General features: G+C 46.6%; 1 protein-coding gene across 7 annotated transcripts in view; it reads left to right on the top strand.

The window, feature by feature from the left end:
- Positions 1-16,518, top strand: part of LOC100548287 (USP6 N-terminal-like protein) — a 66,432-nt gene that overhangs the window by 34,914 nt on the left and 15,000 nt on the right. For 6 of the 7 annotated variants that reach the window (XM_085224370.1, XM_085224371.1, XM_085224374.1 and 3 more), the window contains 6 exons: positions 8,039-8,226; positions 8,833-8,903; positions 12,149-12,222; positions 12,705-12,790; positions 12,871-12,910; positions 13,265-13,345. In XM_085224370.1, the coding sequence (XP_085080496.1) occupies positions 8,864-8,903; positions 12,149-12,222; positions 12,705-12,790; positions 12,871-12,910; positions 13,265-13,345 (321 nt within the window). In that variant the 5' untranslated portion in view covers positions 8,039-8,226; positions 8,833-8,863. The remainder of the gene's footprint in view (positions 1-8,038; positions 8,227-8,832; positions 8,904-12,148; positions 12,223-12,704; positions 12,791-12,870; positions 12,911-13,264; positions 13,346-16,518) is intronic. The other variant, XM_085224377.1, reaches the window with a different exon arrangement.

Here is a 16,518-nt window from a genome sequence, read left to right as displayed (position 1 = left end):
TGCTTGTTGACGTTGTCTCCTTCCCATGTTCTCTGCCTTGATATCCTGAACTATAAAAAATAAAGATAAATCTGGATGACACAAGCACTCTGCAACTCAGTACGGGTGGCTAGATGCTATTTCCCTGCAATTCAGACGGCATGGATTGAAACTGAATTAACAGCAAAGGACATCAGGATTGAAGATACCCATGTTGTGATCACTAGCAGCAAAATTCAGTGTTCACAGTACAACCTTAATTTAAAAAGAAACAAACATATGTTTTTAACGTTGGGAAGTGACATCTGATAACATTTTCTCTGAAGAATGGGTGTGGGGATTGGGTATTTTCAGCTGCAGCTCTCCTCAAGAATGTATTTTTTTATATGACCATCTCTCAATAAACTTTTATAACAATTTCTTGAAAGCATTTGTAGTTGCAGAGGCTTTTTCAGTCAAAGATGTGTTGCTGAGGGGAGGGGAAAAGGGATTGGCAGCCTGTGTTCTGCTGAATTTGTGTGTGATGGTAGATTTTGGTGTCAAGTGGATATGATTCTAGAACTGGGTGTATCTTGCAAGGGTTTTTCTAAGGCACAGGGATGTCACCTGCTTTTGAAAAGCAATTGGGAATGCAATTTGTGAGATCTCAGCTTTTCAGAAAACTGAGTTTGGACAAGAAGTGTAAAAGGAATTGTACACAGGAATAGACAGAAATGCTGCTGTTTAAGAATCCCATAGAAGCTTGGCATAAAGATTATTTTTGAAGTCTGCATGGAGTGATTTCATCTGCAGCTCACTATATAGAGCGATTTGGGACTTTCCCACAAATGTTGTCATCTCTGAGATGCTACAGATAGGCAGATGAATTCCTGTGTAAAACATGAAGGTCATCTTCATCCATCCACAGGCTGCTGGGCTGCTCCTCCCCTGGTTTCTGAGTCCTGAACCTCAAAGTGGCTTCTCAAGAAGCGATGGCATGAGGAGGAGAAGCTGCACAGGCACTCTCTGGGGTTGGGTTGCTGATGCTATCTGGCTGTTCATAATTGCTAGCGGAAATGGTTGGGCTGTCATAAGCAAACTGCTGGTGTTCTGAGCTGTTAGATGCATCTCTGCTCTTGCTCTGATGACTTTGAGTGAGGAGGGCAATTAAGCCACAGGTAAATAATAAGCACTTGCCCGTGTTTGCTGTGAGTACAAACGATGGTTGGTAAGAGATGGCTGAGCCTTGTCCAAGCCATGTGGTACCTTGGGATGGTGTTTCTCTTCTCTGACCCCATATGTGGAGCTGAGCTGACTTAGTTCAATGTCCTCTAGAATCTAAAGAACCCAAAGCATCTCAGGTTATTTAACGCAGCTTTAGGCAGTTCCTTGTGAAACCCGTAACGTTTGCTTGAAGTTGCAATTTGCATCTAAAAAGCCTTGGATTTTTAAGGTAGGAGCCTTTATTTTGATATTCCTAAATGGTAGCATGCTGTTCAGCCAGCCCTCCTAGGCTTCCTCTTAGTTTAACCAGGGCCAGCGTCCATCCCTTCCCTGCAGCCTGAGGTTCAAGGCAGCACAGCAAGCGTGTGATCCATGCCAGTATCTTGTCCCTTGGGGGTGCAGTCCGGAGCATCACTGCACAGTTTGGGTCAGGTCTTTCCTGACTGCAGCACCTAGCATGGGGCTGGAGCCTGGGGAAGGGACAAGAGTGATGTTGAAGAGGTTGTTCAGTTCTCTATATTTTGTTTTTCTCTCAGCACCCAAATCAGTGGTGAGGATTTTCTGCACATGGGCAGCGGCTTGCAAAGTTAGCTTGGGTAGTGAGAGCTGAGGATTTCAGGTCCTGAGTTGGATAAATCAAGACAGTTGCCTGTCTTGATTTGGGGACCTTAAACCTGATACTCTGGTTGCTTAAAAAAATAAATTAATTAAAAATAAAATGTGACTGTATGCTAATGCATTCAGTGCTTTTTCCAGAGCTGTGAGCTTGGCAGCCGGGCCTAATTTTTCATGTGGCACCTATGTTTAATTCTGAATCTCATTGGCAGGAGCAATGTGGGCTTAGTGCACTTCTGTGGCTGCTGTAAAAGACCAGTGTCTGCAGCAGTGTGGGTTTGGGGGAGATAAGGGGTCTGCAGGAAGGATGCACATGTCCCAGTGAGAGCAGAGAATGCTTGAGCGGGCAGAATGTTGTCTGGGAATGGTGTGCAGTTCAGCTCCCAAATCAGCCACCACTGCTCCTAGTGGGGAGCAAGAGCTGAGGCTGCTGTTCTGCCAAAATCCCTTCCAAAAGGAGGAGGGGAGAAACAGTCTGGAAAAGCAAATGTTTTGTGATAATGTTGAGCAACAGTAGGTGCTTTTGTTTTCTATCAATGTAGGGAAGTGGGAGAAACGCGTCATTGCTTTAGTGCATTGCAGGCATCAGGGCTGTAAGAGATTGAGCTCTAAAAGAGACTGAGATTCTCCTGCTGTAGGGGTGGCACAGAGCAGGATTCAGCAGTGAGATATGGGTGAAGAAAAGACCTGGAGTGCTTTGGGAAGGGCGCCACTTGTGTGCTGCTGCAGCTATGCTTCTATCAGGAGCAGGTGTCCAAGGAGGAGGAGGAGGAGAAATGCAGAGAACCTGAGCTGAAGCAGTGTGGTTGTTGGAAACAGGCACCTCCTGAAGCTGCTCTGCAGGCTAGTGATAGGAAAGCTGTCCTGTGTCATGTGGACGTTGCACAAGTGCTGTGGCTTTTGTGTTGCTAAAGGATATGTTTCTACCAAGTATTGGTGTTGCTGTGCTGGAACAGGTGCATGCACATATGCTGCTTCACTTAGGTGATGGAATTATTTCTTCTGGTACCCCTGGATGGGGTTTGGGATGCTTCAGCTCTTGAACTGAGTGCTGGGGAGCTCTGTGACCAGGAGGCTGGATGGGGAATCTAGGTCCTGAAGTATGAGGGGTGAGTGAGCTTGTAGCTCCCAGGTGCTAAATACATGCAGTGGTGCAAAGTAGTCTGACCACTACTTTGCTAGCAATCTTGTAGAACTGAGATTTTGGGAAGTTTGTGCATGAAATGCTGGTAAGAAATCTGGTTTACCTGCAGCATTTTTGGATAGTTGAGGAGTTTTTAGCTTTCTGTCTGCTTCTGATGAGCAGTCGTGTTGTCAAGCTGCTGGAACCAGGCAGGTGAGTTCCTCTTGTCCTGTACTCAGCTGGGACAGAGTTGTAGTGACTGTGCCTTAAGGTTGTGCTCACCTCAACAGAGGCCCCTCTGCTAAATTAAGTGATAATATAGAGCAAACTGGCTCCAATTGCTCTCTAAAAAAGCTCTTCCTGCTCATGACTCGATGTTTGGTTAAAAAAAAAAAAAAAAAAGCAAAAAAAACTCTCATGCAATCAGTATTCTGTTTAAAGTCTTATTTCAGCATCTGCAGTCCAGCTCAAGCGTGGATCTTACTTTTTATGTTGACCTCACTCTTTTCTTTAGGAGAAATAAAAGAAAGCCTTTCCTTGTCAAAATACCTTCCTCTGTTCTCAGGTGCTTATTTATTGACAAATTCCCTTTTCAGAGTCCTTTTGCAAAGTACGAAGGCCAGCTGCACCAGATGTAGGATGCATTCAGTTATCCCAGATTTTCATCTTGGAACGTGAAGATTCCCATTTCCCAAACTCCTTCAGAAATCATCATCATCACTGCAAGAGTTTTTGGTAGTAATTAACTGAAATAACGGACAAGTTTTAACTGATCTATCTACTTCTCCTGGATGAATGTTAAAGCATTTTAAAGATGAATGCATCTTTCAAGTTCAAATCAACATTGTTTTTCCTTCAGTTGAGCATGTTTGCAGTTAAGTCAGACTGTCTCTTGTTTCTTACTGTCCTTTTGAAACCCAGATGATGCTTGAGTTATTTTCATTTGCTCTCTGGGGAGAACAGCATATGCATATAATCACCCCTGGCACAGTCTTGCCTTAGCCAGCACTGGGAGTTTTTTGCACTTTCTTCATGATGTCAGGGCAGGGCCTTTTCACCATCTTACAATTTATGGATTCATGCGTGTTTTCCAAGGACCAGATTTACCTTTCTTTTTAACAGAAGTATCATGTAGATAAATTACCCAGAGGGGCTGTCAGAAGTGACCAGGAAAGCCACCCTACAGGCTGCAGTGCCGTGTCGCCCATCTGTTTGCAGAGCTGCAGGCCACAGGATGGAAGGCAAATGGAGCTGGAACCATCGCTGTGTCTTCAAGAATTATCTGTCCTTATCTACACCCTCTCCCTGGGACTCTAGATGGGTTTCCATCATACCAAATGCTTGTCTTTCCATCATTGCCACAGTCTCTGATCTTCTTCAACTTCTCCCTCTGCTTTTTAACTCACCCAAGAGGGAAGACTTAATTTTTTTTGTAATTTTTCTATGCTTACTGTCACTTACCTTGTTCAGTTGTTGTCTGCTGTGGTCCCCTCTGACCTGCTTCTGTTGCTGCATTACTCATATCAGAAATGTTGAGCACATGGAAAACTGTAATAGTAAGTAACAGATGCACTGAAAGCAGAGAGATTTAGATTTGGTGTAAGGAGGAAATTCTTTACTGTGAGCATGGTGGGGCACTGAAAAAGATTGCCCAGAGTAGCTGTAGCTGCCCCATCCCTTGAGGTGCTCAAAGCCACACTAGATGGCATCCTGGCAGCCTGATTGAGTGGAGGTGTCCCTGCCTCAAAGATGCTGGATGGGTCTTTGAGTTCTCTTCCAACACAAACCACCCCATGGCTCTATGATTTCTTGGTCCCTTTCCTTCAGTAGGAGGTAGGAATGAGTTGCTTGAGTTAGTGCTTGTATGGGAACTTCTTTGAAGCTCTCCTACTTTGGGCTTGGTTGAAGCACTCCAGTTAAATAACAGGACCGTCAGAGCATCCTCCTGTTCTTTGTGAAAAACAGCAACATTCCCTTCACTTTTTCAGTTGAAGCTATTTAAGATTGCCATGAGGTTCCTGGGCAGAGCTGGTATGGGACAGCCAGGCAGGATTGCTGCTGAGCTCATGGGGTGGAAGACTGGGAAACATGGCTGTGGAACTAGGTGAGGTGATGACAAGCTTCCCAGAGCTCTGTCTGTGGGTACTGCCCATGGGCAGTCCTCAGCCCTTCTCCTCCTGGGCTTATAGCCAGGCAATGAGCTCATGGGGAAGGCTCTTTCCCCAGAAACTGGGACAAATTACTACCTCATCTTGATGCTGGCATTGTCGCAGGAGGTTTCAAAACTAGACATGGGGAACATGCTGGGCTGGCAAACCTGAACTTCTAGTTCTTGATGGTTTGGGATGGCCTGTGATGTCAGCAGCTTATGTTGTTACATGGTAGTGTATGCCACAGATTGGTAGAGGAATACAGAATATGGGATAGCAAAGATCATCAAGTCCAGCTGCCAAGTGTAAGGTGTTAAGAACGTAAGGTTTTTTGTGTCATTCTGCTGCATTTAACTATTATTGCAATAACATCACTGACTTTCAGCTGTCAGCACACTTTTCTCTTCCATGGCTGAGAAGCTGCACGGCTGTCTTTGGTCACACCGACTCCAGTGGATCCATTTTTAGTGTCAGACATGCACTTTATGTCAACCATGGTGAAGTGGTAACAGCCAAATGCCTTGTGAATTATAAGTAGTATTTTGGAGCCCTGACCAAACTATCCAGATGTTGATTACAACAGCTTGAAAAAAAACAAAACAAAACAAAAAAAACCAACTGGATTTATTTTTACATTGACTGCTTAGTTGGTGCTGTTTTGTAAGCTGGAGGCTATGGTGAGTACTGTGTGTGCCTGTAGTCTTCCACTCCAGTTGGATTTTATAAACATGTTTTCCCCAAAGAGAAGAGGGGAGGCTTCTTATGTGAGTGATTTCCTCAAAGGGAAAACAACCATTACATTTTCTTGTTTATATATAATGGTGCTTTTGCACAAAATAGCAAAAATTCCTGTGAGCGTTCAGTTTGGGTAATTTTAGGAGTTATTAACAAACCAAAAGGAAGGGAAAGGTTATGTTGTATTAACACAATCTTTTTTTAATTACTCCTTGGAAACGTTGCGTGTCCTAATGCTGTACTGCAGAGCTGTGAGGGATCGTGGAGCTTGGGAAGACATCTTTTCGGTGCCTTCCCAGCGCTGGATCAGACACTTCTTGTTTCTCTGAACTTTGCAATTTCTTGATGTGATCTCATGGGGTTTCAGTGGAAGGGAGGAAGTTAACAGTGGTGGTGCTTCAGAGTCCGGAGATGCGGTCTGAAGGTAGCGGGAGCCCAGGGAGCTGCCAGCAATGTATGTGGTCAGGGAGTGTCCCCACAGGGGCTGCCAAGGGTGAGTGGGTTTGGCTGCTGTGTCACCCAACAAACCCATTGCAGAGGCTGAAGGAATGAGAGTGGTGCAGGGAGGACCTCTTTCAAATACATATTTTCCTAGGAGCGTAGGAATTGGTCTAGTCTGGGTTACTTCTCCTAAGCATGGGACGTGAGCAGAGGTGAGACCCACGCAGTACACGTCATCTCATTTTAACTCAATTTAGATGCCTGCAGCTTAGGGTTATAATAGCCCTGTGGGCTATTTTCAGCCAAGCTGTATCTCGTTGCTAATAGATTTTTAGCTTCCTACCTCTTATTTTCATTGGTTGTCCCGGTGCCTTTATATCATAGGACATTTGTTGTTTCCTTGTTTGCACTTTACAAGGATGCGGTCCCACTGTGCCAAGGAGCGCACAGGCTGCTGGCAGCTCAGCATCCTGCCTGTTGCATGCTGAAGGGGAGAGCAATCATTGCTGCACCTTCCCATGCTTTAGTTAAAAATCGTAAACTGCTCCTCATTCTGAAGCAGCCAGAAGTCTGCTCCTAAGCTCTGTGTTTATGCAGTTTCTTTCCAGGCTTATGCATTGCCCGAAGAGGGGGATTTTTCTTCCGGATTTTTGGCCTTTATTTATAGACGCTGGAATGGAAGATGGAGGAGAAAATAAGTTTTCAATTCCCACAACAGCACGTGGACTTTTGCATTTTCTAACTTCTCTTTTTTTTTTTTTTTTTCTTAATGAGGTCAAGTAGAAATCATTTAAATAGCAAAGCTTCTAAAAAAAAAAAAAAGAGAGAGAAAAATGCATTGCATCTTCTTAATTTTTTTTTTTTAATTCTTTGTAAGGTCTAAGAATAACAGCTGCTGAGGCACAGTGTGCAGACCCACAGCCCTGCTAGGGGTTCAGCATGTGTCTGGAGCTGCGGTTTGGCATTGCAGCAGTTGAGCTTTGCATAAGGGCTGGGGCTGGCCTGGTGTAGTGTGGGTGCAGAGGAACTGGGCCTCACTCCACTCCCTGCTGCTCCTCCTGTGCAAATGTTTATGTGTCACAGCACAGGTCGATAGCCTTCTTGTCTTTTTTTTTTTTTTTTTTTTTTGGGTGTTGCTTAAAATGGAGAGAAATACCAGTTTTTGAGGCTGTCATAATGACAGCTACACAGTGGGCTCTGTTCTCTGAATTGCTTCAAGTTCTTGGATGCAGTGGGTAGAAATTGTTTGGCTGCAAGGAGTGTGCCTGCTGGGATAGAGGGGCTTGGGGCTGCCAGGGAAGGCCCTGCCACTCAGCCAGGCCAGAAAGCAGCTGAAGCACAGAGCCCTGTGCAGGGAAAGCAGCTAGGGACATGTGCTGAGTGGGGAGGAAGCTCACCCTGAGCACACTGAGTCAAAAGCTTGAGCACGAGTGGCAGTGGGGGAATGATTTCCCTGTGGTTGAGTCTCTCTATTACTGCCTACTCCTTCCCCACTGTGCTGGGAATCCCAGCTGGGATGGCTCTCTGGTGAAACCTCTGTGTCCTCTGTGTGTAGAGGGGATGGAAATGAGGATGGGTCAAACCAACTCCTCAGCCTGCTTGGGAGTCATTTCCCAGCATGTCACTAGCAGCACAAGATCCCACCTGGTTCCCAGAGAGCTTCCTTCCTTGCACGTTGCTATTGTGGGTAGAGCAGCCTGCACGACATCGATGCCCACAAATGCTCGGTGCGCTGCTGAAGGGCAGCTCTGAATGGGATGGAAAGCTCACCAGCTCCTTGCTTCCTTTGCAGTGAGCCCTCAGCAGGAACCAGCCCTTGTCCAGACAGCGGTGCAACAAGGCTGCCCAGGGCTGAGCTGTGAGCGCGTGACCAGGAATCATCGCAACCTGAGACGGAGGACTTACTGCTGGTTAGATGCCCAAAAGGGAGAGCACGACTCTGGCTGAACTGATGCATCTCGGCACCTGATACAGGTGCAGGTAAGGGCGCCGTGCCTCACATCACCACATTCCCTTTGCCTAATGTGTCAATCAAATCGCCCCAAAAGCAATTGTTTGCTGCCTGTGGCAGTGAATTGTTCAGACCTGTGCTGGGCTGTCAATTATGTGGTTATCCCGTATGTTCTGTGGTCATCCTGAATGTTCTGCTTCTGAGCTGCTTGGGACATCGCTACTTGCGTCACACAGCTTGTACTGGAGACCTTCTCAGTTGTCATCAGTGCCTCTGCTAAAGGAGGGCTCTTGTAGAGGTGGCTGTGATGTTATGATGCATGCAGATACAGTGAGACCAGGAGCTATTTGAGCTGTATGAAACACCTGTGAGTCACGGAATGTGATCTATGGGCAGTCATTTGCAGAGGCCCTCAGTTGAGTCAGTCTCTCCTTAAGATTCATCTGACTTCATGCTCCTTACGCTATTTAGAAAAAAAAAATTAACATGCCTGTACATTCTTGGGTTTGTCGTAGTCAAGGAAGTAAACATGCAAACAGGATCTCCTGTATCTGTGTTCATCCTGCCCGGTAGTAATTTTGTTTCTGAAGCCATTACTGACTTTGTGAGCACAATTCTGCTTCCCTTTTTTGCAGCACGGCTGCAACCAAGTGCCCACTTCACCTGATGAGAGATTACCAGCAAGCAGGGATGCAAGCAGGCACAGGTCTGTGTGCTTCAGTGAAACCTTCTGGAGCATTTTGAGTGTTTTGTGGCCCACTGCATACTGAGCTGCTGTGTCACTGGGGCTATTTTGCTCTGAGCACTGCCCTGGGACAGGCAGCCAGAGGTCGGCTCTTTGCACCGTGTTCCTGCAGGAAAAGTGCAGGTTTGTAGCGTGGGCAGCCCAAGGTTTGACATGATTTGATTTGTTAAAATGTGCTTTTAAAATAGAATGCATTAACAGGAACAGAGACCTTCTAAGTTTCCATGGTGGTGGGTGCAGTTGTCAGCTACGTACCTTTTTGACTGTGTCTCACAGCAGTTTCAGTTTGATACCAGCCGGCATGTTGTGCTGTGTGCCAAGATGTGGTTTTTTTTTCGTTTGGCACATTCGGGACTCCAACACATCTTAATCAAACTCATTTCTTAGGGTAACAGTTACTAGTGATTGCCCTTCACCCAAGCAGTGATTAGAACCCCCATTGCCATGTGGTGTGCTGCACTGTGGTGCAGTTCTGTAAGGGCTGAGGCAGGCGAGCAGGTTTCCGAGCTGTGCCTTGGGGGGCAGTGTGCGGAGGAGGGCTGCAGGTGGCCCAGACAGCTCCGCCTGGGGAAGGAACAGCATTGACTCAAGGGGAAATTGGTTGGTTGCACGGAAGCGTTCAGCAGTGCCTAGATGGGAAGGTTTAGCAGCAGGGTTCAGCTCACGCAGATAATTGCTGCTTAGAGCAGTGGGCTTAGAAGAAACTTCTGTTTTTCTCAAGCTCAACTTGTGTGCAGAAGGGTGCATCAGCACAACATTGCAGCAGTTATCCCTCCAGAGGCTGGGAACTGCTTTCTGCCAGAGGTCCTGCAGAAAACTGCTTTTCAAGAAGGTCTCTGAGGTGTCAGATCTTGCATCATGGCTGAAGTGAATTTCTTGTGGGGCACCTCAAGGCATAGAACGTCATAGATTATCCCAAGTTTAAAGGGACCACTGAGGATCATCAAGTCCTAAATCTGCACATTACAGATGTGCAACTCTTTGCAGTTCTCTATGAAACTCTACATCGCCGTCGGCCAGGTCTTCAGTGTCTCTGCTCCAGTTCTTGTACAGAGACTGTACACTTTCATTTCTGCTGTGTGCAGATCTGCGTGCTGCTCTTGTGTCCTGATGGAAGTCCTTAATGGGACTTCCTCCTTGTTTGTGTTCATCAAGCAGTGGGGAGAGGATACAAAAGTGTGCCGATGTATCCTCTGGGAACAGGTAGGAGCATCTGCTTCGTCTGCAGGTGCTGGAGAGAACCAGGCAGGGGATGGCTAACACGTCCTAATGGGGTGAGCTCAGTGAGCAGAACCCAACTCTTCTCTCTGGTGACAGCGGTATGACCACAGGGAAAACTCAGTGCCTGTGTTACCTTAAAGTCAAGGAGTACGGAGTGTAGATACCTATATTTACCATTAAATAAGGATTTCATGGAAAAAAGAATCTGAGACATCTTGGGGAGGATTATAACAGTAAGTCTGACTTTGAAATAGCAATGTTTGCAGAAAGTCATGGCATTCAGATGCAGACACCTGGTTGCAGCCAATACCTGAAATCCCATATGGGAAGCTAGTAAAGGGAAGGTTGTTACCATCTAGGCTCTCGTAGATGGGATATTTTGTGAAGAGTTTGGGTTTTCTGATGGCTAGGCAGTGTTCAGTGTGGGCAGGCAGTACGGTACAGAAAAGCAAGGTCATTACAGGCTTGTTCCAGGTATGAGGTGCAGAACTGGCTGCTTTGCAACCAGTTCAAGGTTTCTGGCTGCAAGGAGCCTTTTGCAGAGGCTGAAGCCAAAACACATGTGGTGTTGCTGCTTTCTTCTGCTATGTAAACCTTCCTTTCTTACCAAATAGCTCTTCCTCTGGTTATTCTATTTCAGCGTGTGGTAGAGATGGTCAGAATAATTTCCACTTCATAAGTGTCTTAAAAAATCATGCATTTAATTTGACGTACAGTTTGTTCTTCCCTCCAGTCTGCAGAAAAGTTGTATTTTCAGCAGCATCGTAAGTATCTCGTTTGAATTCTTCAGCCTCATAACAACCTAAAAGTGGTGTAAGAAGGAGGTGGAGCAGGAGAGCAAGTTTCCTTTGATTCACACTTCTGAGAATGGGAGCACGGGAAGCAGTGATCTTCCCTTCTTGCTTCCCCATTTATCTCTAGTGTCCGATCTATAGTGGTCCTGAAATTAATGAGAACCATGCAAGCAAATGGAAAAGCACCTCACCATTATCAAATGGATCTGTGAAGTGAAAATGAGGGAGGTAGTGCTTTTCTTCCCATACTGCAGCCTGCAGAGGGTCAGGATTTGCTGTGTTGTGTTCCTCTGCCCCAGCACGGGGCAGGATCAGCACAACCCACTCCTGCACAGCACACATGGGCAGTCAGTGTACTGGCCACGTGATTCATTTTGCAATTTCTTGCAGGATTCTGTCCAGCTAAGGATCCCATGTGTTCCTTTCAAGCTGGACAATAAATCTCTGGACTGTATTATTAAAGTCATTTAGCTTTCAGATGCTCTGGGTGAATCACTGAATGATTCATCTGTGGCAGTGGGGAGAATAGTTTAAGGCTGTGATGGTCCTTAATAGCTTTTTCCCAACCCTGCTGAGTCGTCTTACAGCAGGCAAAATAGGCAAAAATCTCCTTTAAGCAGACAAAAAGCAATCTAACAAGCTATTCTAAGAGGCTTTGTACTCCTAAGTGCGTAGACCTTTTCCAAAGGCCATCAGGGAACTGATGCTAGTCCCAGCTCCCTCCCTGTTCCTCAGAGTGCACTGTCCATCTGGGACCTGTTGGCTGGCAAAGCCACAGCCATGTGAATGATAACATGGCACAGCTTCCAGTGCTTATCCTGTCTGCAGCTAGTGGGCTTCAGAATTCATCAGCACTGCTGGTTTGCACTTCTCAATTTTACTTTCTGTCTTCTGTACAGCGCGTGAGTGTGCAGAGCATCTCCCACTCCAGCTGCTGTATAGACAGAGATCCTGCTTGCTCTGTTTCTCAGTACAGAGTGAGAAGCTGGCAACTGTGCTGCGTGCATACGTGTTCCATGCAGGTTCTGGATGGAGGCTTCTCAATCTCAGCCTCATTTTATCTTTTGGATAAGGCTGGGAGCTAAAGTTGTCAGCAAAGCTTTTCCCTATTAGCTCTTTCTGGAAATATTTCCTATGCTGTGTACGGTTTTACTTATCTCTTTTTCTAATTTTTTTTCCTCTGCCTTACAGCTTCTGACATGAAGAAAGATATAGACACTTTAATAACCCAGGAAAAAGCGGAGATCATTGCCAAGTATGAGAAGGTACCAGCCTTGTGTTTTTCCCCAGTACACTAGCTAAGGCTGGGGATATTTGGTCAATGGGTCAAGCGAGGATGCTTTGAAGGATTGCTCCAGCAGCCAAGCTCTTTCTGCCTGCTTCTGCCTGCCCATCCTCTCTCACAGTCTCTTAGATCCCATATATGCTCTATACAGTCACAGAGGCCCTGGATTTCCAGTGCCTCTGTGTCCCTACTAAAGCTAGGACGTCTCGTGCCCAACAACACTGCCTGCTATGATGTATAACCCTTTTGAGCCCATAGCAGTCACACCTCTGATAAGCTGAATGGTTTCAACCTGTAGACTTTTCTGTTGATTGTGTAGCGTTTTTTCTCTTTAGAGTAGGTTTTGGTCTGTAGTGCAGTTGTTCTGTGCTTTCTAGCATGCAGGCACCGGGGGAAACAGGATGCAGGCACTGGGGTATTTCCATTCCTGATGTGGCTCATTGACCTTCCTTCTGCTTTCAGGGCAGACAGGAGGGAGCCACAATTGACCCATGGGAAGATGCTGATTTCACGCTGTACAAAGTTACTGACCGCTTTGGGTTTCTGCAGTAAGTCCTGCTCTTCTCTTCCACCCTCACCACATACACTGCTGTCCCCATGGTTAACATGTCACCCCTTGCTTTTCCAGTGAGCAGGAGCTGCCAACCCGCACCGCCTTGGAGGAGAAGGTGAGAGCTGTCAGCTTTGCCAATGCGGGCACAGGGTTCTTGTAACTTCGTCTGGGGAGGAGTGATCCTTGTTTTTAGTGATTTGAGGCTAGCTGAAACTGGAAGAATTTTTTTTTGTCAAGAAATGGTCTTGTTTATACAGTGCTTTTTTAATGACTGAGTATTGAAATTGCCAGCTCTTGCAAACACCTCTGGGTTATTCCTGTCTCCTGTGAGAGGCGTTTGTATGCAGCTGAGTGTAAAGTTCAGCTGTCAGAAATTTAAACCAAAAGAGAAGGAAGTCCTTATCTTTCAGAAATTGCATTCTAGCTTTTTTCTTAAATTTGTCCTGTCTTTCTCCCCCCCTCCCACCAGCAAAAGCAGCAGGAAATTGAGCGTGTGGACAAGTGGCTGAAGATGCTGAAGAAATGGAGCAAATACAGAAACAGTGACAAGGTAAGGTGGAAAAAAAGAGCACATGCAAGGAGGGATGCTCTGGTGACTCCTTTGAGTAAGTCAGGCTTTCAGAGAAAGTTAAGAGAGAAAACAGAGATAGATGGAAAATACTGACTAATTCTACCCGTTAGTTAGTCTTCAGTATTTCAAATCTTTCCTTAGATTTGCTGGCTTACCAGTAGAGGGAAAATTCTGCTCTGACTCAAATATCATGAGAAATCCTAATTGCTGCGTATATGTTTGTACTGACACCTGTGCAGACAGGAGCACAGCAGACGTATTTGTGTGCCCATCTGGGTCCCTGCTGCACACTGCAGCACCTGGGCATGGCATGGACAATGCAGTGGGTACTGCTGATATTCCTCCTGGTTTTCTCTCAGGGGTGAGAAATATCAGTCTAGGACATGACCTAGATTTTGGGTTTTGCTCCCTGCTTTGCCTCTGTGAAGCCCTTTGGCTGCTTGCTGAGCCTATTGGTGTTCACCCATCTGTGGAAGGCACATGTGGAGGCATTAACCTTCTGCGTTGGATTTGACTTTATAAACTGCATCAAACACCAGTGCAAAACCAAATTAATTTCAATGAATTATATTTGTAATAAATTCCTAGGGCACACCTCTTAAAGCAAAAAAGCCTCAAACCTGATGGCAGACTTCAGACCCTTGCTGAGCAAAGTCAGAGGCACTGTGCCTGACCTGTGTGCATTCAGAAGCTCCATGTGTTGGCTCCCTCGGCTTCCTCCAGAGAATGCCAGCACAGCTGCTGGAGGCTGCAGTGGGCAACTTGGAAACAGAGCATCCTCTTCCCTAATCACTGGTAGCTTGGAGCAATTTGAAGTTCACCCAACCAAAGAACAGCAGTAGGCTCCTCTTCTGTTAAATAAAATCTTATTTTTGTTATAACAAGAATGGTACTGAAGATAAGCTTGGGATGTTTTAGTCCCTCTTCTCGTTTCAGTGCAATTATAATTATTCATCAGTGCTGTTCTGTGGGTGGCAAAAATGGAGGCTCTCCTGGGGCCTTGACTTCTCTAATTAGAACTTAGCTTTAATTGTTCTGTGGCCTCATGGACATAATTCCAAATTCCAACAGTATTCAGGGAATCCCAGTGGGCCATGTTGTGTTTGGAGTGTGTCGAGCACACCTTGGCTCTCCTGTGTCAGCTCGGGTGGGCCAACAAGAAGGTCAGGTGCTGAAGGAGTACAGGATAAACCAACTGCCTTGGTCCTTTGTCCAAGCAATGGGATTCCCATGTCCAGCCCCAGGGTTGATCCTAGGAAGCACCGAAGAGCAGGATTTGTATGACCTGGTTGCTCGCTGACTTTCAGCTGAAGGCTGGAGAGGTGCTTGACCGGCCATCCAACAGCAAGCCACTCACAGGTCCCTGTGTCAGAGAATGTAAAGGAATAAATGACATTGCTATTTATAACAGCCTGTGAACGGTCCCTCACTCCAGGACACAGAAGTGGCATTGTCCCCTGTAGGATTTGAGCCCTGGCGCTCAGCATCAGCCCCCCCAGTGGCTGAGGCACAGTGTTTGGCGGCAGCCTGGGAGAGCATGAAGCCAAAGAGCACAAAGCAGCTTTGAGTCAGGCCTGGCAGCCTGCTGGCACTGCTGGCAGGAAGCTCTGTGCTGCTGCTGTTACCATCAGTGCATGTATCAGTGCTACCCTGTGGAACTCAATGTGGAGCGGCAAGGAGCAAGACCTGAAGAAGCACAGAAAAGTATACCTGGATGTGTTTTCCATTCCTGTCAGTTCCTTGCATGGAGCACACCACCATCTGCATTGCTGTTTTGGAGGAAGGATGCTGCACTCTTAGAGCTGTACAGCCCAGTGCTTGATTGGCAGCACAGAAGCTGCCCGGAGGTTGGTGTTGTCATGAGCTGATGGCTGACACAGCTCAGGGGTGGAATTTAAAGGATTGCAAAGAAAGGACTCAGATTTCATCTTAAGAAGAAATCTCTTACTGAAGACAGGTGCCATCTCTTTGTCCTTGTTTTTGACACAGTCTGTTCAGAAGGACTCTGGGCTCACAGTGCTGCCATGTGTGTTTTTCAACATCGGCATGGAGCTCAGGTTGTTGCCTTGGCTTTTCTGTTTTGGAATGGGCAGCTCACACCTTTCCCAGCTCCAGAGTCACAGCGGCACAGGCTCCTGCAGTGTGCAACGAGTAGTACTGAAAGCTACCAAAGCTGCCCTTAGAGCACCCACAGGAGCTTTCTGCTCTGCCACCTCTGAGGAACGCTGCACCCTCCCTGGGGATGCTCCCTGTCTCCAACCCTGGTTGACATTAGCTCAATTTCTAGCATGCATTCCCACCTGCAACCAGCCCCGTCTATGTGATGTGGTTGCTGCAGACTGTAAGAGACAGAGCCCTCAGCAGACAGCCTCTGACATTCCCCTAGCCCAAGGTGGTCCGCCTGCACTTCAAATCACTCCTGGTATGGCCTGTTTCAAGATGAGCAGCAGATAGGATTGCCTTAATGAAAGCAGTGCCCTGGGACTCCTCATGCTCAACACCAGATCGGATCTGTCTGCAGAGCTGTTCTAGGCATGCTTTGCAGCACTAAGACTTAATTCCAGCGGCCGTTCGAGCAGGGATGTGGTTAGGCTGATGTCACGGTGCTTGTTCCTGGCTGTACGTGCAGCCTTAATGACTTCACAGGAGAAATGATGTGGAAATAAATGAGTCCATGCTAAGGGCACACAGTTCCACAGAGCCAACACATGCCAACTTGCAGAGAAGTGTTGTGTTGTGTGGCTCAGGGTGCAGCACAGCAGGGCTGGGGGATTCGTGCTCCCTTCACTGCTGTTCTAAACCCATGTTATTACTTTTAGGATTCTAGGAATTGCCCCGATGGTGCAATGTAAGCATATGCACAGTAGTTCAAGGGAAAAATGCTACGCTGAGTGCTTCTTGATAGCAAGTAATTTCTTCATTGTAGCTTTGAAATAACTGGATTTCAACCAGAAGTATCAGTCCTGGGAGACTGACAGCTGGGGAGAGGATGTGATCTGTGCGCAGCATGCGCACTGCTTGTTGCATTAGGACTTTGGAGAGGGATGACTTTGCCTGGGGATGTCAGGTTCTTAGCAAAGCCTGTCTTTGCACACAGTTGTGGCCTTGTCTCTGTTAAAGGTCACTGAGGTGCTGGGTTTTTAATCCGATAT

Source organism: Meleagris gallopavo, chromosome 5 (genome assembly GCF_905368555.1).
Source record: "Meleagris gallopavo chromosome 5, MGAL_WU_HG_1.1, whole genome shotgun sequence".
Classification (NCBI taxonomy): Eukaryota; Metazoa; Chordata; class Aves; order Galliformes; family Phasianidae; genus Meleagris; species Meleagris gallopavo.
The sequence above is the reverse complement of the archived record's forward strand: the minus strand, read 5'-3'. Positions and strand labels throughout refer to the sequence as shown.